This window comes from Microcebus murinus, chromosome 23, assembly GCF_040939455.1.
Source record: "Microcebus murinus isolate Inina chromosome 23, M.murinus_Inina_mat1.0, whole genome shotgun sequence".
Classification (NCBI taxonomy): domain Eukaryota; kingdom Metazoa; phylum Chordata; class Mammalia; order Primates; family Cheirogaleidae; genus Microcebus; species Microcebus murinus.
Window position 1 is genome coordinate 20,723,462 of NC_134126.1, and position 26,553 is coordinate 20,750,014.

The 26,553-nt window shown below is 34.1% G+C and overlaps 1 protein-coding gene across 2 annotated transcripts in view; it reads right to left on the reverse strand.

The window, feature by feature from the left end:
* Positions 1–26,553, reverse strand: part of KCTD3 (potassium channel tetramerization domain containing 3) — a 53,710-nt gene that overhangs the window by 24,985 nt on the left and 2,172 nt on the right. Inside the window, exons 2-10 of one of the 2 annotated variants that reach the window (XM_012781748.3) lie at positions 22,937–22,990; positions 22,658–22,703; positions 20,638–20,711; positions 18,345–18,403; positions 18,003–18,083; positions 16,947–17,087; positions 16,400–16,490; positions 12,374–12,564; positions 3,194–3,309 (exon numbers count right to left, since the gene is read on the reverse strand). In XM_012781748.3, coding sequence (XP_012637202.1) covers positions 3,194–3,309; positions 12,374–12,564; positions 16,400–16,490; positions 16,947–17,087; positions 18,003–18,083; positions 18,345–18,403; positions 20,638–20,711; positions 22,658–22,703; positions 22,937–22,990 — 853 coding nt within the window. Of the gene's footprint in view, positions 1–3,193; positions 3,310–12,373; positions 12,565–16,399; positions 16,491–16,946; positions 17,088–18,002; positions 18,156–18,344; positions 19,178–20,637; positions 20,712–22,657; positions 22,704–22,936; positions 22,991–26,553 lie in introns of those variants that run through there. The other variant, XM_012781749.3, reaches the window with a different exon arrangement.

The window sequence follows — 26,553 nt, forward strand, 5'->3', positions numbered from 1 at the left end:
TTGTTTGCTGCATGAATGCTCAACTTTCCCAAGGTCTTCCTGAAATGTAACAAATCTACTTTGTCAGATACAGTTTTCAATTCATGCATACACCAAGCAAGAAGCATCAGGTTATATGTGGGACTAGAAGCTTAAGAATTAGTATCCACTTTGAGGACACCAGTACAGTTTTCAGGACCTCAAAGACATTAAAACTTTTATATGTAGTTTTGAAAATGTTAAAACAACAACAACAAAAAGGCAATAAAGAAGCATGTTCCTGTAAGAACCCAAAGATAAGTTGGTAGTTTTATGGCACAAATAATGTAATTTCTACCATCCACTAAAAACTTACACTTGAGGTAACTGGAAAAGTAACCCACTTGAGATTAAAATTCATATTCCTCTTTATAAAAATATCAATAGCTAAAGAATCCTACTTATCAACATCCCTCTACATAAACTTTTAGACCTACCTTGATCAGTCTTATCCACATTCCTTAGCCCATTATTTTTATGCTGACAACCATTATAAAGCCTTTTGCAGTGCCTGTATAGAAGGCCAACTCTAGCATTTTTCCCCACAAACATGTCTTCTATCTTAATTGAAAATGAAACCTAATTATCTCAGACTATAACATCTTTAATTGGAAGCCATTCATTCTTTACCTCCCAAGTATCTCAGTCATAAGATCTCAAGAATGCTCCTCCACACCTTGACTCAAGCACGCTATTCAGTTACTTAGTCTCTGCCCAGACTGTCACTTTCAGATCAACCCATTACTCTGCGGAGGATCTTGGCACCTGGACCACTGTTTACACAGTTTTATTCTATTCTCTACTACTGTCCTGGTACTTAAATGTCCATAATGTCGCTTATAGTTCCCCAACCCCTATTTCAATTACTTTCATCTTTAAGTCAGTTCAGCAGGTGATTTAAACTGATTTACTGAGAATGCTGTTCCAGCTCTAAATTATTAAGTTAAATCTTTGATCATAACTTCCTATCTTTCCAGCAATTCTCATTCCTAATAAGTCATCAATCTGCTTTAACTTCCCTCTAGTCCTTTGACATCCTGTATCCTTCTCTGCCTACCTGGCACTTCCTCGCCACCAGTTCTTGATCTCACAAGTTCACCTACTTTGCCATCTTGATATTAATATTTTCTCATCCCTTGGTATGTCATACCCATTTATTAAAACTCCAGTCCTAAATAAGACTAATACTCCTGTTTTCTTTTTTCTTGCTCCTGCTCTCAGTACTAAGCACTACTGGAGAAACTCAAATAACTATCATCCAGGTGCACTGCAAATGTATGATTTATAATCTACACATATCCTCGGTACACATACTTCCAGGGACTTTCTCTTTATTCTTTCCTCACTCTTTTATCACAGATAAAGGAAGGTCTCTCCTCTTCACCAAACCAACCTCTCTAGCTGTGCTCTAGATCCCACACACTCCTGACTTTTATGGGACCATAAATCACCTCCCTTCTTTCAATCTTCAGGTGCTTTCTCTGGCAAGCACTCCTCTCTAGCTACAAGCATGCTAGAGCCTCTCCTATCCTAGAGAAAGAAAAAAAAAAAATCAAATAAAGCACATATCTTTTTTTTCAATCTAGCCTTGATCTGTAAGCTATCACTTGGTTCTATGCTTTCCTTCAAAGGAAATTTTTGAAAATTTCTTGAAAGATAACTCTGAATTTGCTGTCTCTAATCTCTGATTTTTTAATTCCTCAATTCCTGCAATCTAGTGTTCCCCCACCAAAACCTAACATACATTTGCAAAAGATATCCTACTGCCAAAACCAATGTCATTTTCCAATCATATCACATGTATTCCCTTGGCTCTGGACTGTTGATGTTGCCCTTTAAATGCTAATGCTTCCCCAGAGTTTTAATCTGGGCTTTTCTTTTTATATATCCACTCAATGAAAAAATCTTACCAACTTTTAAAATTATGACAGAAGTATTGTGAATTCCAACTATTTATTTTTAGCCCTTTCTTCTTTCCTAACTTCCAAAGGAATACTCCCAACTATATACTGTTGATCTGCAGGTGGACGCCCGTCGCAAACTCAGAGTAAATAGAGTAATCAATCTAATTATTCTTCATCTTACCCACCAGCCTATATCTATCTGCTTCTCTTCCTATGTTCCATATCAATTCAATACTAGCCACATGATTGTCAAAACCAGAAAACCAAAACTAGAAATATGTCTCTCTTAAATTCTCCATGTCAATCAGATATCAGTAGTGTCATTTTAGGAAGGTCTACAAAATGTTTTTCAAATAGACTCATCTTTGTCATCTCTACCACCACTGTCATTAGTTAAAGCGCTCTGCTTCTTTCGCAGGATTACTGTGGAAGATTCTCCCCTGATCTCCAGTCTGCCTTTCATTTTAGTTAACACTGTTATCTTTCTAAAACATGTCACTTCCTGCTTAAAGCACTTAAATTTTCCTCTTTCCTTTCCAGAATCAGGTATTAACCTTTTTAAATGTCTTATCTCCTTCTTATTCATCTCAAGTACTTGAGAACATTTAGCTTGCTATCTTCTCCAACAGATTATGTATTTTCACACAGATTTGTGCTTCCACTCAGGAAATAAAGTTTGCCTTGGCCTACCATGTCCAAAGCATGAACCTAAAAAAAGTTCAAGGAAATGAAGAAATTCCAAACCAGTTTAAAAACTCACTTATTTTCCAAAGTAACTTAAACTTCTTAAAAACATAGTCAAATTTCTAACTAGAAACAGGCAGAGCAAGGTAGCTCATGACTGTAATCCTAGCACTCTGGGAGGCCGTGGCAGGAGAATCTCTCGAGCTCAGGAGTTCCAGACCAGCCTTAGTAATGGCGAGACCGTGTCTCTACTAAAAATAGAAAAACTGAGCTGGGCATGGTGGCATGCACCTACAGTCCCAGCTACTAAGGAGACTAGGCAGGAGGATTGCTTGAGCCCAGGAATTTGAGGTTGCCATGAGCTAGGCTTATGCCACGGCACTTGCCCAGGCAACAGAGTGAGACTCTGTCTCAAAAAAAACCCAAAACATTTCTATCTAGAAACAAATTTACCACTAAATATATTCAATATTCTGTATAATTTAAAACATATACAATATGAATTCTACAAGAATAAAATAGATGCACATTCAGCGTAAGTTTCAGAAATATTTCCACTTCTATAATATGCTTTAGTTAAAACTAACCTGCCAGTGCTGAGTGACAGCATTCCACACTCCCACTTTCCCTGTATGACTCGTAGCCACCAACTGGTTGCCAATAAAGAAGAGAGCATCTACAGGAACACCAAGGCTGAACACTCCTTAAATGACAATAAAAAATAAAGAGGTTAATTGGTCACCATCTTTAGAATTAATCAAAACCTAGATTAAAAACATCTTCAAGGTGACTAAACCTCTTCTCATTAGTACAAATTACATGTGCTAGACTCATTTGGTACCAGAAATAAGAAACTCAGAAACTTAGAGGACAGAACGACCAAAGCAAAAAAAAAAAAAGTGTCTGCTCCCAGCAATCTCACACTGACGTAGCACCTTGTTATCTGAAGATGTTTTTCCTAATCCTAATGGGTCATCCAAATAATCTAGATTTAATGTAAATAAAATGAAATAAAGGATCCTGGGATCCACACTAGATCCACTAAATCAGAAAACCCACTGAATTTTTATAAAATCCATAGGACAATTAGATGCAGCTTGCTCATGGACCCAATATTTCAGAACTACTGACCTGAAGAAACAGAACGGGCAACCTCAACTATCTAGAATGTGTTTAAAAATCTTGAAATAAGCAAAATGGAGGAGGGGAAGCAGTAGCAAGAAGTCACACTATTCTCAAAATATACATTCAGGCCTTTTACTTAGAGCTTATTTTAAATCCTGTGTTTTCAAGCATTGCAATTTCAACTTAGTCAATTCAAAAGATACTACATTAGGCCTTGAGATTAAAAAACATGAGAAGATGTTACTAAGAATTTACAGCTTTGTAGAGAAAAAATTGCAACCAATTATAATATGATACAATAATATCAGAAGGATATACAGGGTACAGTAATATCCAAAGGAGTAAAGGGGGTAGATAAAAGGGGTTTGAGAATGTATGTTAGAAAAGACGACATCTGAGTTGGGTTTTTAAAAAGGCTAATAAGATTTCAACAAGTTGGGGGTTGGAAATGGGTAAAACTCAGAGAATCTGAGAAGATGAAAAAGGAAGTATAGGTCAGGAAGGACCTAAGGAGCAAATATCCCACGTTAATAGCAAAAGACGCACGAATGCCTAAACAGAGAACTCTAGGCTCACCCCTTGGTCTGGCATTTATGGCCCTATATAGTTGTCTCTCTTTAGCAGAGTACTGCACCAGGTGTCAGGAGAATATGGATTGGAATCCTGGCTCTGAGAGTACATTTCTTTGCCACCTTTTTGGTTCTTACTTAACTACAAAATAGGGCCTAAGCTAAATGCCTCAATAATCGTTTTAAGCTTAAAAATGTCTTATTCCAATTTTGGCACTTAAATAGTATTATCTTAATTATTTGAAAAACATAGGACATATCTTTTTATCTAATAATGCTGAAAAATAAGTCTTGTCTATAAAATACTGTTTTATGCAGATCTTTACCTAAGTATCAGTTTATTTTTTTAAAGTGTCTATAATAAAAAAAAAAAAAAAGAGTACCTATGCCAATATGAACAATTTTCTCACCATTTAGCTAAGAAAAATAAAGATGCATAAGACTTTGATGAACTCATGGGAAAAAACAAATTAGATGCAATTATAACATGCTTTAAAAGCATAAGCCAGAAAAGATTATTGATTTCTTTTGAACCTTACAGCAGTGCTAGTTATTCCTATTGTTCAGAACTGTACTTTATACAACTCTAGTGACAATAAACACCACCACATTGGTTGAAAATTTTTAGCCAATCTTGAAAAAGCCAGGCATTTAGCAGGAAGAGAAATGATATACACTGGACAAAAGGAATCAGAAATAAAAGACTTGGTAAGTATTGTTAGGAATGTCTTCTATATATATGTTTTAATTATATATACAAATACATACTTATATAAACATACACATGACATATACCATCTCAGCCCAACCTGTCAACAAAAAAGCCAGAGCAAAATAAAACATAACATACAAAAAAGCTAAGCCTTTTGCCCAGAATTAAGAAATAAACTTGCCATTTCAAAGCAGAAAGTCTCCATTTTACTGTGTATAATTTCAGAGAGTCTTTACATAATATTACTTTAACTTTGATGACAAACAGGTCTAATTATAGAACATGTGAAGCTAACTATATTCAGTATTATGGGCTACATGAAAGGCAGAAATGAAAACAGGAAAATCAACTAACAATGATTACTCTAGAGAAGGATAAGGTTCTGGGAAATCAAGAAAGACATTCTGAATGGTCTCACGAAATTTAAAGTGCCACTCCTGCTTAGGCTCAACAATCCTGACCACTGTCCACAGGGAAGGCAACAATATAAGTAATGACAAATTCCTGTCTTAAGGGGCCCTCTCACAGTAAAAAAATGGCTTAGAGCAGCAATCTAGTAACCATGTCTTATGTAAGTTATAATGAAGGGAGTTCAGCCTTTGGGAGAGCTCTATCATGGATACACTAGCCCTAACAATTTTCTTTGGAGGGTATTGTCGACTTCTGAAGAACATTTGTAACAACAAATGGTTTCTTCTGCAGGGAGTGAACAAATTACTATTGTACCATCTCATAACACAGCTACCTATCACATAAAGTAAGGATGTGGGATGTGTGTATGGCACTTATTGGTATTACAAATAGCAACTTGAAAAAGGAAAAAAAAAATCACAACTGGTTTCCTTTCTGTATAATTACTGGTGTATTATAATTTTGAAAATCTCGATGTTAATTTTTTTTTCTAAAGTTGCGAGGGAGGACTTCTGCCAACCATGATGGAATAAATGGTATCAGATTACTCTCCACTTTAAAACAATAAAAAAAAGGAACGAAATATAGGAGACAATGTTTTTATGTATTGGACAACAGGCAGCAGAGGACTTGAGAGATGGGAAACAGTGATAAGCCCAACATTCAGCCTGGCTTTCTGCTTAAGGGTACTTTCCATCACTGCACAGGGAGATGAAACCCAAGACTGATGATTTCCCTGAACTGAGCAGACAGAGAACTTGAGGCTAGAATTTGTACGTAAGGTACAAGAAAGGAGGGAATTGTGCCAGGGTGGAGATGGCGGTGGGAGGGAGGGAGATACGGATGGATAGAGGAAAAGGGAAAATGGGCAGGTGCAGGCCTCCCTCAGCTGTATCAACCAAAATGTCTCTAGACAGTCCCAAATGTCCCCTGGTGGACATTATCACTGGCTGTGAACCAATAATCTAGAATATATAAAGAATACTTACAAATCAATAATAGGATAACTACCTCATAGAAAAGGGGGACAAATGATTTAAATAGACATTTCTCTAGAGAAAATATGCAAATGGTCATTAAGCACATGAAAAGATGCTCAATATCATTAGTCACCAGGTAAATGCAATCAAAACCACCATTAGAATCACCACACTATTAAAATCTATAAGAATGGCTCAAAATAAAAAGACAATACAAAGTGGTCTTAAGAATACGGAACAACTGGCTCTCTCATACATTGCTAGCAAAAATGTTAAAAGGTACAACCACTTTGGAAAACAGTCTGGCAGTTTCTCCTAACCTAAACATACACTTTCCATATGACTCAGAAAATTCCTCTCCTCAGTATTTACCTTAAGAAAATGTATTTCCACAGAAAGACTTCTAGTTGAATGTTAACTGCGGCTTTATTCATAAAATCTCCAAATTGGAAATAAACCAAATGTCCATGAACAGGTTAATGGATAAGCAAATTCTGGCATATTGATTCAATGAAATACTACTAAGCAATACTAATATATGCAACAACATGAATGAATCACAAAAGCATTATGTTGAATAAAAGAGGCCAGACACAAAAGAATACATATGATACAATTCCACTCATATGAAATTCCAGGCAAAGGAAATCTACTCTATGGTGACAAAAAGCCTAAATAAATTGTATAAACAATGTGGTTTATGTTGAATACTTGCTTTCCCTCTGGGAATCTGGAATCCTGGTACATACTAGGCAGAGGGTGCCTACATGACTAGCCTGTAGTAATAACTTTGACAACCAAATTTCTAATGAGCTTTGCTGGTAGACATTTCACACGTACTGTCACAATTTGTTGCTGAAGGAATTAAGCACATCATGTGAGACTCAACTAGAAGAAAACTCTCAGAAGTTTAATCCTGTTTTTCTCTATACTTCAACCCATGCATCTTTTCTCTTTGCTGATTTTGCTCTGCATGTTTTCCTTGTAATAAATCGTAGCTCTAAGTACATGCTGAGTGTTGTGAGTCCCCCTAACAAATCACTGAACCCAGGAGAGGTCCTGCAGACCCCTGACACAGACATATGATTCGGGAGTTCAGAAGAAGGGTCCAGGTTAGATATTTAAACATGCCAGTCAACAGCACATAGAAAGCATTCAAAAAGCCATTAGCATATATGAGATGGCTAATAAAATAAATATAGAGGAAAGATGAGTCCAAGGACTGAGCCCTGAGGCACTTCAATATTTTTAAGTCAGGCAAATAAGGACGAAATACCAAAAGGAACTAAGAAGAAACAGAGGGAGGATGAAAATCAGTACAATAAGGTGCCCTGGAAGCCAAAAGAAGAAAGTCTACAAAGAGAAAGTAGTAATTGAACAATATTAAATATATCAGAGGACAGCTAGCAGAGTGGACATCATGCACAACACTAACAGTAGCAGAGGTTGAGGGGAAAGCACAATCAAGAGCAAGTATGAGGAGAACAGAACAGAAACAGTAAGATGAGGTAGCTACTTTTTCTTTACCAGTGTGCCTTGATCTTGAACTTCCCAGCCTCTAGAACTGTGAGAAATAAATTTCTGTTGTTCATAAACTCCCGCAGCCTATATTTTGTTATTGATTAAATGGACTGAGGCACTCTTGTTTTAAGAGAAGCAAAAAGGCCAGGAGCAGTGGCTCATGCCTATAAACCCAGTATTCTGAGAGGCCAAGGTGGGAGGATTGCTTGAGGGCAGTTCGAGACCAACATAGTGAGACACGATCTCTATAAAAATTAAAAAATTAGCTGGGCATGATGGCACATGCTGTAGTCCCAGCTACTTGGAAGGGTGAGCCAGGAGGATCTCTTGAGCCCAGGAGTTGGAGACTGCAGTGAGCTATGATACCACCACTGCACTTCAAGCCTGAGCAACAGAGTAAGACCCCATCACTTTAAAAAAAATAAAAATAAAAATAGAGAAGCAAAAAAAAAAAAAAAATGGAGCACACTGGAAGAGAATGTAGGGTAGCTTTTATTTCAAAACAGAATCACAGCAGTACACAGCATTTCATTACTGAAAGCTGCTGAAAATGATCGAATGAAGTGGGACATTTTGATAATGCAGGAAAGGGGAGGAATAACTACTAGAGCAATGTCCCTGAAAAGGTGAGAGAAAATAGGATCAAGTTTAAATTAGATAATTTGGCCTTGGATAAAAGCAGAGACAATTTAATCACAGCAACGAACAGGACACAAGAATATGAGCACCAATATACAGATGGACAGATGTGATGACAAGAATTTAGGAAAAATCTCTTCTGATTTTCTTTACTTTCTCAATGAGAATGAGAGAGAAGGTGTTGGAAGTTTAGGGAGAAAAAAGTATGAAGTAGTCATCCAGAACAATGACAGAGAGAACTGACAAGGATAATATGGTAGGACTGCTGGGTAGATTTAAAGGCCCACTTAAGAATACAGGTCTTAAATTGAGAATAAGTATTGTTTCTGTGTGTATATTCCTTTTCCCCAGCCATATTTAGCCATACAGATGGAAAGGTGGAATTAGCCAGGGCTGGAGTTTCTCTAGGTAACTAGGGCAAAGGAAGATATGCAAAAATATTCAGAGTCTATACTAGAGAATGATTATAATGACAGATTCCAAGCCTCATAAAAAAGAGAGATGATAAGTGAAGAGATTCCAGTGGAGTTAAAGAATTAAGTTGGGGAACTAGAGCTAATAACTTCAAAGCAGTGAAGGACAGTGGCCCAGAGGGTAGTGAAGACTGTATCAAGTGTAAGTCCAGATGGCTTGAGATTCAAAATCAGGAGACAGAAGGGAGGTTGAGAGAGAAGAAAAGGAGAATGGTCTACAACAGCAATTTTCAAAGTATGGTTTGGGAAACACTGTGGTTCCCTGAGACCCTTTCCAGAAGTGTGAAAGGGCAAGAATATTATAAAATAATTGTTTGTATTTTTTTAATTCTCATTCTCTAAAAGTATACAGAGGAGTTTTTCAGAGGCTACATGAGGTCACCACTAATGGAATCTGTATAGTTTTATTTTTTTCTAGAATTATCTATGGTGTTAAATTTAGATTCTAACCAAGTTTCCTAAGATTAGTTTGCTCTAAATATGTCTACTGTGCTCTTACTAGCTATCTTCAGCTATACCTGCTATAATCTCTACAACCTCATTATCATCTAATAAACTGTTATTTGGAAATCCAAGTTTTCTGTACACCCACAAGAAAATACAAGAAATAAGTAAACACTGTTGCGTTATTCTGTAATATTAGTATTAAAAATGTTTTGAAAATCTTTATAAATTTTTAAATTTTACCTAAAACTGTTTAAAATTGAGTATTTTATTCTAAAATTTTTAATGTTTTGCTTATACTTAGTGATGAATCATTTGCTTAAAAAAGAAAGATCAGAACATTTACCTGCTCAACCCAAAACTATACCATCTAAGTCTAAAGATGCTGATGAAGATAAATATGAGAATTCTTTGACCCATAGAAGGGAGGATTCTAAAGAAACTTTTATTTACAAAACTGTAAACAAAAATTAACAAGAATAAAAAAGCTATCTTTTCCTGAACTTTATAGATAATACCTTTGCTGTGTCATAGGTGACAAACATTTTGAATAGTGCATCAGCTGTAGATTCACTGAAACCAAATACTCAGAGTTTACAGAAAAATTATTTTAAATAAAGATGTAAAAAACTCTTTAAAAGCCAGAAATTGCTTGGTATAGACTTTCAAACTAGAAATGATTATGGCATCAGAGTGGCTAGAGAAGTGTACCCAACTGCAGGGAGATTAACGACATGAACAAATGACAGTGCTGAATGCCTGCTACACAAAACGCCAGTCAAAGAAATCACAGCACTGCCACTTTTCAATGATATGCTAACTCTTCAAATTAAAGATCTGGCACAGAGAGTCAACATCTTGTCTGCAGAACTATACTTTTGTCTTGCAAACAGATGACTACACAGATGTGGCTGGACAAGGTGTTTCTACCTCTATTCATCCAGCATCAGCACCCACTAATCATTAACGGTCTTTTATGGGACTGCTTGGCCACAAACAAGTGCTAAAATATTCAAAGTCTTGAAAACTTTTATGAATCTCATGGCTTATTCTAGAACATCTCTGTTGACATTTGCACTGATGATGCAAAGCAATGTTGGGTAAGAACAGCAGGTACCTCAGCATGTATCAAGGCCGTGGAACTAAACTTACTAGTGGTCATTAAACCCTTCTCTACCACATACTATCAGGAAATGAAAAAGAGGAAAGAGGGCAGTTTAACTTAAGAACATCCTTGATGAAGCAGTAAAAATTTTTACTAAGCTGGGTGCACCTGTAACCCCAGCACACTGGGAGGCTAAGGCGGGAAATAGCTTGAGGTCAGGAGTTTGAGACCAGCTTGGGCAACATAGCCTAAAGATCCCATCTCTATTAAAAGAATTTTTAAAATCAGCTGGGCATGACGGCACATGCCTGTAGTACCAGCTCCTCAGAAGGCTGAGGCAGGAGTACCACTTGAGCCCAGGAGTTTGAGGCTGCAGTGAACTATGATCACACCACTGTACTCCAACATGAAAAACAGAGACCCCGTCTCTTAAAAAAATAAAATTGCATTGACCAAATATTAAGTATATATATTAATATTCTGTATGACTAAGTCCCTATGGCTGTGTCGAGGAAAAACACCTTCATATATGTTAGACCTGACAGCTACACTAGCTGCTCTGTTCACTGAGCATCATTTTTATTTGAAATGATACCTAAATCTAAATAACTACAGGTTTTTTGTTATGTGGAAGCATCTCAAAAACAAACAAAGCAAGGCTGTTATTTCAAGGAAAGCAACTAGTGATATTTGTTGCCAATAATAAAAATTCAAAGTTTCAGTGAAAATTAGCTCTTTATCTGTCACAGCGAGTACAACCACTTCCTAACCCATAGAGTTCAGCTATATGATCAATGGTGATACTAATAAATGTGATTTTTTTCATATTATACAATGAGAAGTATCAACATTTGGAAGATCTACATAACTCAGTAAACCAACACTTTCCAAATGACCAATGCATGATATTAAGAAGAATGGGTAAAGATCCATTCAAAGTACAAAATAGATCGACAGATTTTAACTTAACAGAGTATAGAAAGTTCACTGATGTGGTTTCAGAATTTTGATACAGAATCAAAGAATAATATTCACAATTACTCGAAAAGACTATAAAAACATGTTTTTTCCAACTACATATCTGTGTAAGATCAAATTTTCTTCACATAGCTCAATCAAAATGTATCACAGCAGCATAAACACAGAAATAGATATTAGAATTCAAAAAGACTCACTAAAGAGATTTACAAAACCGTAAGCCAATGCCACTCTTCTCACAAATTTTTTGTAAAATAGTTATTTTCATTAAAAATGTTATGGTAACATGAAATGATTATAGTTATTTTAATAAACATTTATAAAATTTCAATTTTAATTTCTAACATGATAAATATTGATAGATAATAACCTACACAAAGATTCTTTCCAGTCCTGAATAACTCTTTAAGAGCGTTAGGAGTCTGAGACCAAAAAATTTGAGAATTTCTGGTCTAGAAGCAGCAATGAGCAGCAAGAAAAGTGGAATAAAGATGGGTAGAGAGAAAAACAGCCACCGCTGAGTGGGATTCAGGAAAAGCAACATTCTTCCAGACCAGCCAGGTTTCACATGGAGCAAATGGGTGAAAAGACACTTGTCACTTTTCTAAACCATATTCGCCCCCTCTTTATCAGGTCATTCCTCTCACACTGAGTAGTCTATTATTACTGGACCCTGGAGAAAAGGTATGGCAGCTCTAGCTAACTAATGAATAGGCCAGCTTAGTTTTCATATTTAAGGTCAATCTCTTTTAGCAACTTCAAAACATCATACAGACCAACAAAACGCAACATAAACAAGATTCATCCTACCAATTTCACTTCCACTGCCTCCATCTTGAATACTCCACAAGATGATACTGCTCTCCGAGGCCACAGCAACCATTTTGTCTTTGTCTCCATGTGGACCTCCGACCACTTTTGCATTTAAAGCTACTCGTTCAATAGTCCAATCCAAATATGGGCTTGTAAACACTTGTTGCCATCCTGAAGATTCTTTGATTCTGTTAAAGACACACACATATGGTAGACTCAGCAGCAATTAAGCACACAGAATACAAATCAATATACCAAAAAAATAGTAACCACAGCTATCCATCCACCTTTCTATTTATTCAATTTAAAAGATTGACAGATATCATATATAAAGCCAGAATATTACCCTTTAGGTATCTTATATTTACATACGTAGGACATATAACCACTTAAAAAGAGACTAGAGTTCTATTTTTCTCCAAAGAATTTAGGAAAATCCTCCAAATTTTAAAAAATTTAAAAACATTAACAATGGAAGATGGTTTTATCTTTCACATTTCTCCACCAAAAAGTGATATTGTCATTTTCTATGGGTAGGAATAGTCAACAAAAATCAGAATTTTAGAATAATTATTATTCCTGTCAGTTATTAATCAGTTTTCAGTTATTACTACCTGAAATGACATACACTGACAGGAATAAAAATAATTCTAAAATTCTGGTTTTTAAAGGTCTAAACGCAAAACTTTACTAATTATCCATGTATAAATGCTAATGTATTCTTTAATATTTAGTTTCTTTGATAAATGCCTGTCAATCAACATTTTTTTCTGTCATATCTACATTTGTCTTTAAGACACTTTTTATGTGTTTATGCAGCAAACCTTCATAACATTTAGAACCTAAACATTTGTGTAATCATGGTAACAAATGAGATAAATTATGAAACATTTTAAACTAAACAAATAATGCAAACAAAACTGTATAGCTTCTCTTTGTCCTATATAAATAAGAGAACAAATAGAATATCAAGGGGGAAAAAAGTGTTCCTTTACTAACTACTGGACACACTCATTGCAAAAATCAAACCTCAGTATTCATAAATGATGGTCACCTAAGGACCTAAATGAAAACACATAAGCTTCATTTAAATTAAAATATGTATGCTAAGGTAATACAACTATAATTCATAAAAACACACAATTCAGCCTTAGTAATTTTAATAATTAATGATCTCCTTAACGAAGCATTACAGACAGCAATACAGAGAAAAATATATCAATTTTTTTCTAAGCACTGTAAGGTCTGTAATTACCCTCTTCAGCCACCAGATGGGATTCATGTGTTAAGAGAAACAAGGGGAAATAATTATCTAATAAACTCAAATTTGACAATATGGAGAAATGAAATGCATACGCTTTTAGGGACTGTCAGACTTAGCACAAAACAGGGATTGCCAGCACTTCAAGAATAATGACAACATGCTGCTCTGTGGATGCTAGGTTCACAAGATAGTGTTCAATGAAGAAATGTGGAGGTGATTTAAAGAGGTGAACGATGTGACCTTGTGATTATTTTTTATGTAGGAATATAAAATATAAAAATATGAAAAATATATATTTTATATAGGAATATAAAGAATAAAACTATATGTAATCTCATCTTTTAAAGAGATCATACTTCTAAGTTATTTTTCTCTATAGCAATTGGGTATTAGAAAATAAAGAGATGCCAAAAAAGGGTAAAAGAACCAGGATAACCTGTTTAAGAGTGAATATAACAATCACAGAATTTAAGATATATAAATTTACTTCGGTTTTTAAATTAAGTACAAACAAAAACACTTGTTCTATAATTTTCCATAAAATACAAGACTTAAAATATGTAAAACAAGGAAGAATGCGCTCTGATTTAGTAGTCTATCTCCTTACTGCTGCCTAGTGAACCAACACTCTAAGCCAGCTGTGCAAATATAGTTATTGTCTGCATTAAGACCTCAAAGAAATATAGGATATGTCCTATGAGATTTTGAAACTTCCTATAAATATACTATACCTCAAACTGTATGGGAAGAAACAAATATGACATAAGGACATAAGCAGTTCAAAAACAGACACAAGTATTAATATTTACATAAACCCAAAGCAAGACAAAGGGAGATTTCAAATTCAGTGAGAAAGGATGATTTATGTAATCAATTGTCAGAACATTATTACCCACTTAGGAGAAAATAAATCCTTAAATTTCACACTATATGCAAAAAGTAAATTCCACATGGATTAAACATCTGAAGTGGAATGTAAGCTCCAATAGGGCAGTAATTTACATAGCTACTTTTTTTAAATACAAGTAACACTGTCAAACTAAGAAAAAGGGACACAAAAATAAAGCCTAACAATATAGAAAATTAGTGAATTCATGTGAAAAACACAGGTATTCAGTGTACTTCTTTTTAAAAAAGTTTTTAAAACTTACTGATTTAAAAACTTGAGAAGAAACAATTTGTAGAAAGAATTATACTTTTAAAATAGTTTGAATATTTTTCATTCTTTTGAAATCTTTTCATTGCCAGTGTGTTAAATGATTTTTAACTGTATTTGAGGAAATCTAGTATGTCCTCAATTCTTCCCCTTCATCACTATGCATGCGTATACTGCTGACATTACTGACGCTCAGTGAAAGCAAAGAAAGATCTTGGTCGAAAGCAAACAAAAATAATGGAAAACGTAACAGGATCATTCTTTTTTCATTTGTCACAGAGTGAGTAAAATTTTGTGTAACACTGGGGTGTCTCTGGCAAGTAGCAATCTTTAGCACTGCTCTGCAATCACAAAAGGTAAGTTACACTGTTATACTTCAATCACTTCATGACTCCTCTGGAATGCCTTACCAATAAAAATTATACCTAATATTTAAACAAAAAAGTCTAAGACTCTTCTCAATTTAGATCCATAAGATGGTAAGTTCAAAATAATACTCCTAAAAAAATTCCTTTACCAAATTAGTCTTGTTTCATTTAAAAGTCATCCCCCAAGAAATCATCCAAAAAAATCATTTCTAATGTTATTTAATAATTAAAAATCCACGAAACACTCTCAAAATGGAAAGTCTATACCTAATCATTACTAAGATGAAAATATAAACATGAGAATACTGATATAAAAGGCTTTTACCAGATATGGCAAATCTTTCATAAACTAAGATTTTTTTTTTTTAATACATCTGAAATTCTTTAAAATGTATATGTAAATTTTAGAAGATATTTTAAATATTTTTAAACTTATTGTGGCTATTCTTAACCAAACTCAATAGTGACAAAAAATTTATGTATCTTTTATTTTTCAGCAGTTAAATGAAATCATAATCTAAGATAATATATTCCAACCATTTTCTTGCTTCTAAGCCATTCTCTGTCAACATTACTCATTGCATCTAGTGATTTTGAACCAAGAATCCTACCCTTTCCCCAATTTAAAAAAAAAAAAAAAAAAAAAAAATCACCAGTTTACACTACTCTTCATTCCTTCTCAGTCTCTGAGAATCCAAGAATTATTAGTAAAACCAAACTACTTCCGTGGAAATCTCATACATCACAGATATTACACTACACCACTTGTGTCCCCAACTGTCCCGCTTTGGCACCTCACTCCCAACAACCTGATAGCTGTTGATCAGTGTAGAGTCTTACCTTCCCCTGCTGTAGAATACAAAATACTAAATAAATCGTTAGCAACAGAAAATCATGGGTCTCACATTAATTATCATGTCTAAACTCACTTAATACTACAGACTCAGAAGCCAGGTGTAAGCAAGAAAGAATAACATTTCAATTACAACACAGTTCATACTGTCTGGGAAATACGAGACATTCTAAGGCTACCAGTAATATTTACCAAATTAGCTGTGAAAAATAAAAGCAAACTAAGTCTTAATCAGGTGTATTACAGAAGTGGGTGAAATAATGCAGGGAAAAAAATGATGACTAAAAGCACAGATTTTCAATCTAAAAATACAAAAATCACAATTATTAAAAAACTACCCCTTAAAATAAAAACCAAGCCACTGCTACTTATTATACAGTACCTGTAACACACAGCAAAATGGGCATATGCAGCTACAATCCAGTTGTGATGGCCAGCTACTATTAGCACCTTTCGTGGATCTACAGGAAATCCTGTTGATTTTAGAAAAAGAAAAGAAATACTTTACATTCTAAAACAGGGGTTGGCAAGTTACAGTCTACAGGTCAACTCAAGCCTTTTGCTTGTTTTGGCTAATAGTTTTGCTGGAACACAGCCAGGCTCATTTGTTTACGCTTTGTCCATTGCGTGCTAATGCTAAAATGGCAAAGTTGAGTTGCTCCAACAGAGATCACATGGACCACAAAGCCTAAGATATGTACCATCTGGCCCTTAACAGATAAAGTTTGTCAATCCCTGTTCTAAAGATTCAGAAGAGAAGATCGCATAATATTTTAAATAAAAATCACATGTTAAATGAGACTTTTCAAGATAAATCTGGATTAAAAAAATAAAGCACAAAAATTGCATCTTTCAAAGCAATTACTTAGTATCATCCAGAACTAAAAACACACATATTTTCCTGTTTCTATTTATGTAATCCTGCTTACCTAGCCTAACAGTCTCTTCTGCAGTTCCAGAGAGAACAGGCTGTGTACCATTTCCCCGGGCTTCACCTTCTGTAGAATTTAGTCCATTCCTAGACTCAACAGAAGATCTAGCTGTGTTGTTTATTTTACGACTAGGAATACCTACGAAGGACAGAAGATGACAAATTTGTTTCTAAGTTCACCTTCCAACAACTAAAAATACCACATTATAACCAAGAAACATAAAATGTGAATTTCATTATAGCCCAAGTATATCTTCCAACATAGCAATTTATTGCAAATAATTACAAAAAAAAACACAACAAAATTCTTTCAATAGATTTCTAGTATTTGTCATATTACTTATAAAAAATAAGATTAAGATTTATCATATTATGCTCCACTTTGACCTAGCTCTAGGTTACTGAATCAATAGATCATTAATTCACTTAATCTGTCAGCCAGTTGCTACATTTGTGTTAGTTACTATGTGTTAAGTACTATGTACTAATTTAACAGCTTTAAAACTTAATTTCCCTATACTTTCAAACATCTTTGACAGGGGATCCTTTTTAAAAATGAAATTTGGCTAAGCAGCACACTGTAACACAGGTAAAGGTAGGACTCTTCTAACTGACTGAGGTGCGGCTGAGGCAACACTGATGTGTCTCTGTAGAGCTCCTCCAGTTCTCCAGAAAGGAGTTTGACAACTAGAGCTGTAACACAGGGGTCAGTGAACTACAGGCTATTAAAAATCCAGCCTAATGGCTATTTATGTTAATAAAGTTGCAGTAACATAGTAACACCCATATGTTTATGTAGTATATATGGCAGAGTTTAGTAGTTGCCATAGAGATCCTCTGGCTCATAAAACCTATCTGGCTCTTTACAGAAAAAGTTTGCCAACCCCGTACATTAATATATGACTTAATTTCTGCAAAAATTAAAGTTCTTACCATTTCTAGTAGATTTAGAGACAAGAAACTCAATATCCAAGGAATAGTTTTTCCTATTTAAAAAGTATGTATTTGCTTAATGATAAAGAATTTTTAAAAGGAATAAATAAAGCAGAAATACCTGGTGGAGGCAAGTAACCATGAAAAAGGACACTGCCACAAGATGAACGCTCCAATTCTTCACATAAGAGAAGCCTTCTTACTAAAAACATTTCAAAGCAAACTTGTCAAGAGTACATGCAAACAGAAAAACAGTACTCCATTTTTATTTTCTCTAGTTAAAAGGATAAGGAAAGAAAAGGAAAATGTCAGAGTTGACAACATCTTTTTACTATGAAAATCCACAAAAACTAAGCACTGAACGATTCCATCAAAAACTAGGCTGTGATACAAAACCCATTTCATTTGGGCAAGTTTAGTACACAAAGGATCAATTCATAAAATAAATATCAAGACCACATACCTAATGGAGTGATTCCATAAAATTCTGCTTCATGCCTGAGAACATTAATACTCACTCCCCTAAAAGAAAAAAAAAATGATGTAAATTCTCTAACAGTGGAAATCTATATTATCATCTGAAGCAAAAGGAAAAAGTACCAGGTATAAGGTACTCGTAGTACTAGGGAAATTACTAGTACAAAGTCATAAGGCTTTAAAACTTCACTTCTCTCCTAATATTTTTTATTTTAAAAGTCTTAATCATTTAGAAAAGACTAAATACAAACTTCATGTGAACAAAAATATTTTATTACCTACTTAAAAACCATTCAAACATAGATGAAATGACTAAATGAGAGAGATGAGGGCTCTATAGGGCCAATACAAATAAATTATTTATAAGTATCTGATAAGGCAAACAATACAGTGGAAATCACTCACTTATGGCATTGCTTTTCATTTTTTATCACAATTATTTCTATACATATTTTAACTTCCTCAATTATACTGTGAGCTCCCTGCAAGCGTGATCTACTTCTGATCCGTTTCTGTATACCTCAAATAGCACCTAGCACAGTGTATATAATATACATAATAGTCATACAATAAATATTGCCGAATAAAGAAAATAGGAAAACACAACAGTTTTGGGAAGGGCTATGTGATCCAGATGAAGATGATGTTACTACATAGTAGTAAAGTTAAGCAATATGAAGATAAAAAGAACAGAAGCTTCAGAGTTTAGAATGCTAACAGTTCATTCTAGGTTTCAGTTGTAATTTCTTCTTACTTTAAAAATATTCCCTGGCCTTAATAAACACATGCAATTGCAATATTATATTGTTTTTATTTATAAAACTGGTTATGGCTAGTTTAATATAAGAATGCTTAAAACTGTTTTATTTTAAAATTATTTTTATAACAGTAGAGCAGTACTAACAATTACAAGGTGGTTCAGGACACAAATACACAACAGTTGTTGAGAAGCTCCAGTCTCCTGGGGAGGACAGGCAAACAAATATGATAATTATAATAAAATATAAGGACAATACAAGAATTTTATGCAAGGAACAGTTTTTTGGTGTTTTTTTTTTAAATTTCTTCTCATCTTCTTTTAGAAGGTATCACTGTGAGAACTTAAATTTGCTAAGCCTCCTTAAGTGAAAGAAGGCAGTAATCTATAAGAAAAGCAGTCAGTAAATAGATATTCTGCCTTTTATCGGTGAAATGGTTGTGGATTAGTTGTAAAGACACTAGAAGTAAGCTTAGGCTTCTTTAATCAAATGGGATGGGTGAAAATAATGTTACTCAAGAAATAAGTAGTTAATAATGTGACAATGTACTTCTCACCCTCTAACCAATCCCAACCAAAAAACATACAAAAAGTCAAACAAACTCTTTATTCATTCAATAAATATTTATATGCAGTATTTTAATACAACAGCAAGGAAAAAACCAGACAAAACATCTCGCTGTAGAAAAACTTACCTTCCGGTAAATACAAGACACAGGTCACATATTATAAAATAGCAGCTAAAATAAACAACTAGATTTTCAAAAACCACATCTAAAAAAATATTAACAGACCCTTAATGAAAGTTTATTGGGAATACATGAAATAAAAGAGCAATAAAACACAAATTAGAGCTTCTTGACAGGAACCCAGACTATAGTCAAGATGGCAAAGTTAAAGAAATAGTTTAGATGGTCATTCATTTGTCCACAAAAAAAAAAAAAATCACGTAATGAACTCCTACTATGAGTCAAGCACAGTGCTGGCTCTTTGGGAATTTAAAGTCTAATGAAAGAAGGAAGGAGTAAGTGTAACAAATGCTGTGGTAATGACAGTATAGGAAACTATGAATAGCTATATACTGCAGACAGTATAGATCACTGGAAAAAGTCAGGATAAAGGTGAAATCAAAAAGGGTTGAAAGTGATGAAGAGAAATTAAGCAGGGGCCAGTTTAAGGAGAAACAAGATCAAGTCCAAACTCCTAACTATTAGTCCAATAACATGTTGAATAAAAGTGTTAAGCACAACAGTACCCTGATCACATTTATATTTTTAGAAGATAATTTTTGGTTGCAATGTGAAAAATGAACTGGAGGAATGCAGGAACAAAGGCAGAGAAAATGGTTTAGGAAGCTGTTGGAATACTCCGAAGGAAGAGATGACAGTGGCTTATATCTAGAAGAATTTAAGTCTGAGCAAGTTTTTTATCAAAAATAGTCATAGGAAAAGAAAAACTTTTTAATATATAAAAACACATACCTATCAGTAAGAATTTATTTTGAAAAGAATGCATTTCTTACCTTAAATCTAGTTCTTTAGTCCGAAGAAAATTTAAAATGGGTGCAAATGCTGCCGGATCTCTATCAATAAATATCTGCAAATGAAGAATTGTTTTATTTTCAAATTACAAATTACACTTCTAACTTCAGTGTCTGTTACACTAACAAAGAACGAAGACTGAATTATTTAAACACTATCTTTCCTTGATGCCACTCTTAAACCTTAATGTTTCTAAAATTGGAATGCAGTTATAACTGTGCATTTAATGTGGTAGTGTTTTTCCTCCCCCCAAAGTTATTATTAAATTGATATTTTAATATATAGTGGAAATGTTATCTAACAAGTCAGTTTTCTCATTTCTATTTATTGTTATCTTTGGTAAAAGTGACACCTGAGGAAACATTTTTATCTAAAATATTCTAGAATTCAATAAATATTTTGAAATTACAAATAGTACTTTCTTATATTGTCAAATCTTTAATTACTGGTGATAATGACTGTGACTTACATAATTTGTGATTCATATGTGAATCATTAAAACAATGAACTTTTATAATGTACAAAGGAGTAATCAAGAAAAGAAAATACTGCACACTACTGTCAAAATTGGAAAAAAATATTATTCTCCTAAGACTTTTGCATTTACATTTTTACTAATTTCAATTTCCTTGAGGGCTGGGAGAATTCAATTTCCTATAGGGGTAACAACAACAGCAGCAAGTTTTTTTGAAATAACAAATACAGGTTGGGTGAGGTGGCTCACCCCTATAATCCCAGAGCTTTGGAAGACCAAAGAGGGAGGATCATTTGAGGCCAAGAGTTAGAAATCAGCCTGGGCAATATAGCGAGACCCTGTTTCAACAAAAAAATTTTAAAAATTAGCCAGGTACAGTGGTGTGCTCCTACAGTCCCAACTACTCAGGAGGCTGAGGCAGGACAATTGCTCTACAGTCCAGGAGTTCAAGGCTGCAGTGAGCTATGATTGGCCCACTGTACTCTAGCCTGGCCGAGAGAGCAAGACCCTCTCTCTAAAAAATAAACAAACAACCAACCAACAAATACAGCACCACAGATTAAACAAGGGGAAAACAAAATGCTTAAAAATGTGAAATACATAATTGATAACTTTTTATGGGAATGTATATCAACATTATATTTTGAATCAATTACAAAAGATCTAATCAAAAAATCGAACATCTTTTAAAGCTTATGTAAGTCAATTAGAAAAGGAAATGGAAGCCAATAATAAAACTCTTTATATTATTATCAAATATGTAAAAACAATCCATGAAGTTCTTCTAAGCTTCATAAATTCTTGCTCGTTTTTATTAGAGCCACTCAAAAATTGAAGAAACACCACAATTTATGGAGATCTTATTACCAATAAGATCTCATATGGACATATCTGCCTTTGCTGCCTAATTTCACCTGCAAATTTCACCACAGCAAATAAACACTATGGATCACTTTGTTGCCTCTAAGTGCATAAACCAATTTTTTACACTGAAACTTTATAGTACTTTACATTCCTCACTGCACCACCGCCATACAAGTCCATAAGTTTATTCTCCAAAATCAACAATCATAGGTAGGACTTTACTAATTTGTAACCTCTTACCATTCTAATATCAAAATATTTTAATAGTTACATCTATTTAAGTTTTAATTGATTAAATTTAATTATTGATTTATTCATTGATTTTAATTATTTAATATTAAATATTTAATAATTTAATATTTATTTTATTGATTTAATTATTGATTAAAAACATAACTATTGATTTCCCTATTTCCAATGTAAGTTCATGTCCAACAATATCTCTAATCATGAATATTTAAATTGCTATATTGCAGTCCCTGTTTAGGGCTCTTTTGTATAATTATAAAAACACTATATATGATAAGAAATAAAACTATGCCATTTTCATGTAGTGGTTAAAATATTAGCTTTCGTATCTTCTTAGAATAACTACGTTAGGACCAAGCATTATAAATATTAATTGATCTAATTTAGAAACACATCAGCATTATTATACTCACAGCACCAGTTTCATCTCGAAGTGTTGAAATTCTTCCACTCAGCAAACTAGAAGTTATTAACAATAATCTAGAGTTAGTTTTAAAAATGTGAAAATAAACATCCTAATTCTTTATCAAATGTCAAAGACCACTACATGTGAGTCATCTAAGACAAAAGAAAAATTCTATTTTAAGAGTTAACATTTTTATTCAACAAATAAAAATATTTTAACTTATATGGAAAATTATTATACTATGGTTAATAAGCAATTAAAATATACTAAAAATTATATGAAATACCTGGAAAAAAAAGAATCTGGAATCCACATAAGAGTTTGTCTTGAGGTACTAAATCTGCAATTGAAAATTATGATATTAGAAATGAGAACATGATTCAAAATTTCAATATTAACTTGTTTTAATATCCTAATGATTTACAAGCTGTTTTATAGTTTAGCTACATCGATATGTTCATTACCTTTAATATTTATAATTTTTGCTACTTTCAATTCAGTGTTAAGATTATTTGAGGAACTCTCAATAAAATCAACTAATTCTCTACCACGTAATGGTTCCTAAAACACTACTTTCCAGTAAGCTCATCTACTGAAGAATCAACAATAAACCCATCACACCAAGTCGCAACTTCTCAGTATAACATACAAAATTATCTTCAGGTCCCATTTCATTTCTAAGATAAACTTAGTAAGTACTTCCTAATATTCCCCAAACAATTCATGCTCTCTATCATTTTGGTACCTTTATCCCAGTTAGACTGCCTTCTTCACGTCCAATAATCCAAGTGCCAACCATCTTTCTTGATACCACTCAGGTTTTACGTTCTCCGTGATGGCTTTTCCAAATATTCTTTCCTAAATTAGCTCTTTTTAAGTTTGGAGCAATTTCACTGTTTATGCATTTAACACTTTCTTTATATGTCGTCTAGGGCTATTTACAACGGTTGCATTCATTCATTCAAAAATCATTCAGCAATAATTGTTTTAGGTTAACTACCATTTGATCAAGTGTGCTTATTAACATCAATTCTGGGGAATCTTTAGCAAAGTACAGTATAACAGACCGGGACAATAATCCAATAAATGACACGAACTAATATGGCAAAGAAAGCCATATAGCACTCATCCAGTCTAGTCCTTGTCTAAATATTTTCATTTTAAGACATCACATTAAACTATAATCTTGTCTCACACAGAAGAGAGCCTAGCAGAGCTCTACATTCATTTCATATTCATTTTCTGGTGTTACATGAAATCTCAAAACTTATTTTTATCTTTCATACGTAAACTACACAAGGTGATTGAATTGTGGCACTGGCTGCCACGAGCTATCACAAACACAGACAGGCAAGCCTCAGCCAAAATGGCTTACGGATGTTCCCCAGTCTGTGCGGGTAAATACTGTATCACCTCTCTATTTATTGTCTGCCACCACCTAAATCAGCAGCCTAGAATTATCAGAAAAGTAGAAATTGCTTACTTTCTGCTCATTGCAGCATATATCAAACTTCAAAATTCATTCCATTTCCAAATGGGATATCAAACAACAGTGGATTGCAGGCCAGGTTGGGAATTGTGATCATCAAGGCTTACACACAGTGTCAGAGATCTCAACTTTCCAAGTCTACCCAAGCACCTGAGGCAACAGTGACTCAGTTTATATTTCTTGATAAATGGATTATCCCTTAAATGCCTGTACATCCACCTTTCAAACTCATTTTCAGAAATGTGTTTTACATACAACAGTAAATATATATATATATATATATATATATATATATATATATATAAGACAGTGGTTCTTTTTTTTTTTTTTTTTTTTTTTGAGACAGAGTCTCGCTTTATTGTCCAGGCTAGAGTGAGTGCCGTGGCGTCAGCCTAGCTCACAGCAACCTCAAACTCCTGGGCTCGAGCGATCCTTCTGCCTCAGCCTCCCGAGTAGCTGGGACTACAGGCATGCGCCACCATGCCCGGCTAATTTTTTCTATATATATCAGTTGGCCAATTAATTTCTTTCTATTTATAGTAGAGACGGGGTCTCGCTCTTGCTCAGGCTGGTTTTGAACTCCTGACCTCTAGCAATCCGCCCGCCTCGGCCTCCCAGAGAGCTAGGATTACAGGCGTGAGCCACCGCGCCCGGCCAAGACAGTGGTTCTTTTGTACAATCTGTGGGCCTTTTATAGTTACAATAGAGCATTTCCAGAGTAAGTTAGTGTTGACAAACAGATGTCACTAAACTGCCCTCTTTACAACCCATTCAGAAGTAACAGTCTCAGTGTTACAGCAGAAAGTGTATGCACCGTGCCATACAGCTTTATTTTTGGTCTCCAACAGCAATTTTCTATCATCAAAATATGCTTTCCAGTACAAAAGATTATCTCTGCTTCCTCCTATCTTCCTACAACCTTACAATCTGTAAGGAAAGTATTCTCTCATTGACTACTAAAGATAGTAAAATAATTCATTTATTAGAGACATTATTTATACGCAAACTAATGTAAGGGGTACTTTTGAGAATACATAGATGTGAACTGCTAACTAATTCCATACATTATGGACAGTCTGTTTTTAAGCAGTTCCTATGCTCATTAATCTGATTAAGAAAGGAGCCAACCAGTTTATTCTAGAAAACACTGCACATATTCTTAAATGTTTTTCTTGGACTCTTAAGAAAAAATGAAAAGTATGTAGATCACCATCAGTCACAGGAAACTGACTTGGTCAAATAAATCAAAGCAAATCCAGTCAATGGTAAACTAAAAGGATTCAAGGATCCACTGCAACAAAGATTCACTTTGTTTTGGAGGCCATCAAATTAATTCCAAACCAGGATAGCTTGCAGTTTGTGACCTTTCATGGGCACTGCTTATTCAGCACATTGTTTTCAAATTAATTCAAATTATGTGCTACTTAGAAAATTAAACAGGTCTGCTTAATTTGCTTAACTGAAAGTCATACTATCAATTTCTATCAGCATTTTGGGGTGGGTTTGGCAATATGGAATTTCTAGGCAAAGGGATTGGACCTTCATCCCCATCAATTTTTTTTTTAAACACCAAACCCTAAAACTGGTTCCAAATATAACTTTAGGAAAACTAAGACATTTAAAATTACATATGATGAGCATAACTATTTGAAATATACATGAAAGCCTTTTCTGTTTTTTTAATTTCATACCCATAATGTGCCAAGAATAGGGTCATGTGCAATCTGATCTCAGCATAAGAATTACTAAAGAAATTAGCATATCCACAGTTACAATCTGTGCTACTTGCATCCTACTAAATTAACTTGGAAGCAATCTAATCAATATTATTCTGCAATGTAACTATTGATAATGTCACTAGCCCTTGCATTTCACATTACTTCAAATACCTGTATCAATCCTGTAAGGTTGGTGCTATTATTGTCACTTTACTAAACACCAAAAATAATTTATTCAAGGTTGCTGAGCTAGTTAGACTTTAGTAAAGGCTGAGAACTGAAAACATCTTTCTGACTCCAAAGCTCTTTGTCCATGAGTTCCCACTGCCCGGTCCTGGCCCTCTCTAATGAGACCCAAAATCATACTTATCTGTAACAGAATTACCCACATATTGAGTCATATTTGGTTTCTTTCACTTCATTACCTTTTTTTTATAAATAATCAACATAACAATTCTAAATGAAACTTCATCTTCTCTACTTCCTAAATCATCCACAAAGTATTAAAGGAATCATAAAAATGAGTCATTTCTATTATTCCTTCGAATACATCTATTTTCATCTCTTCTGGGGGGGGGGCAGAGACCTTATTTATAGCATATGTTTCTCTGCTCCCAATAAACTTTCCCTGTGAATTTGGCTCTTTCACTTCAAAGTTTCAATTCTATGCCACAGGTGGCAATTCCTCAACTTTGA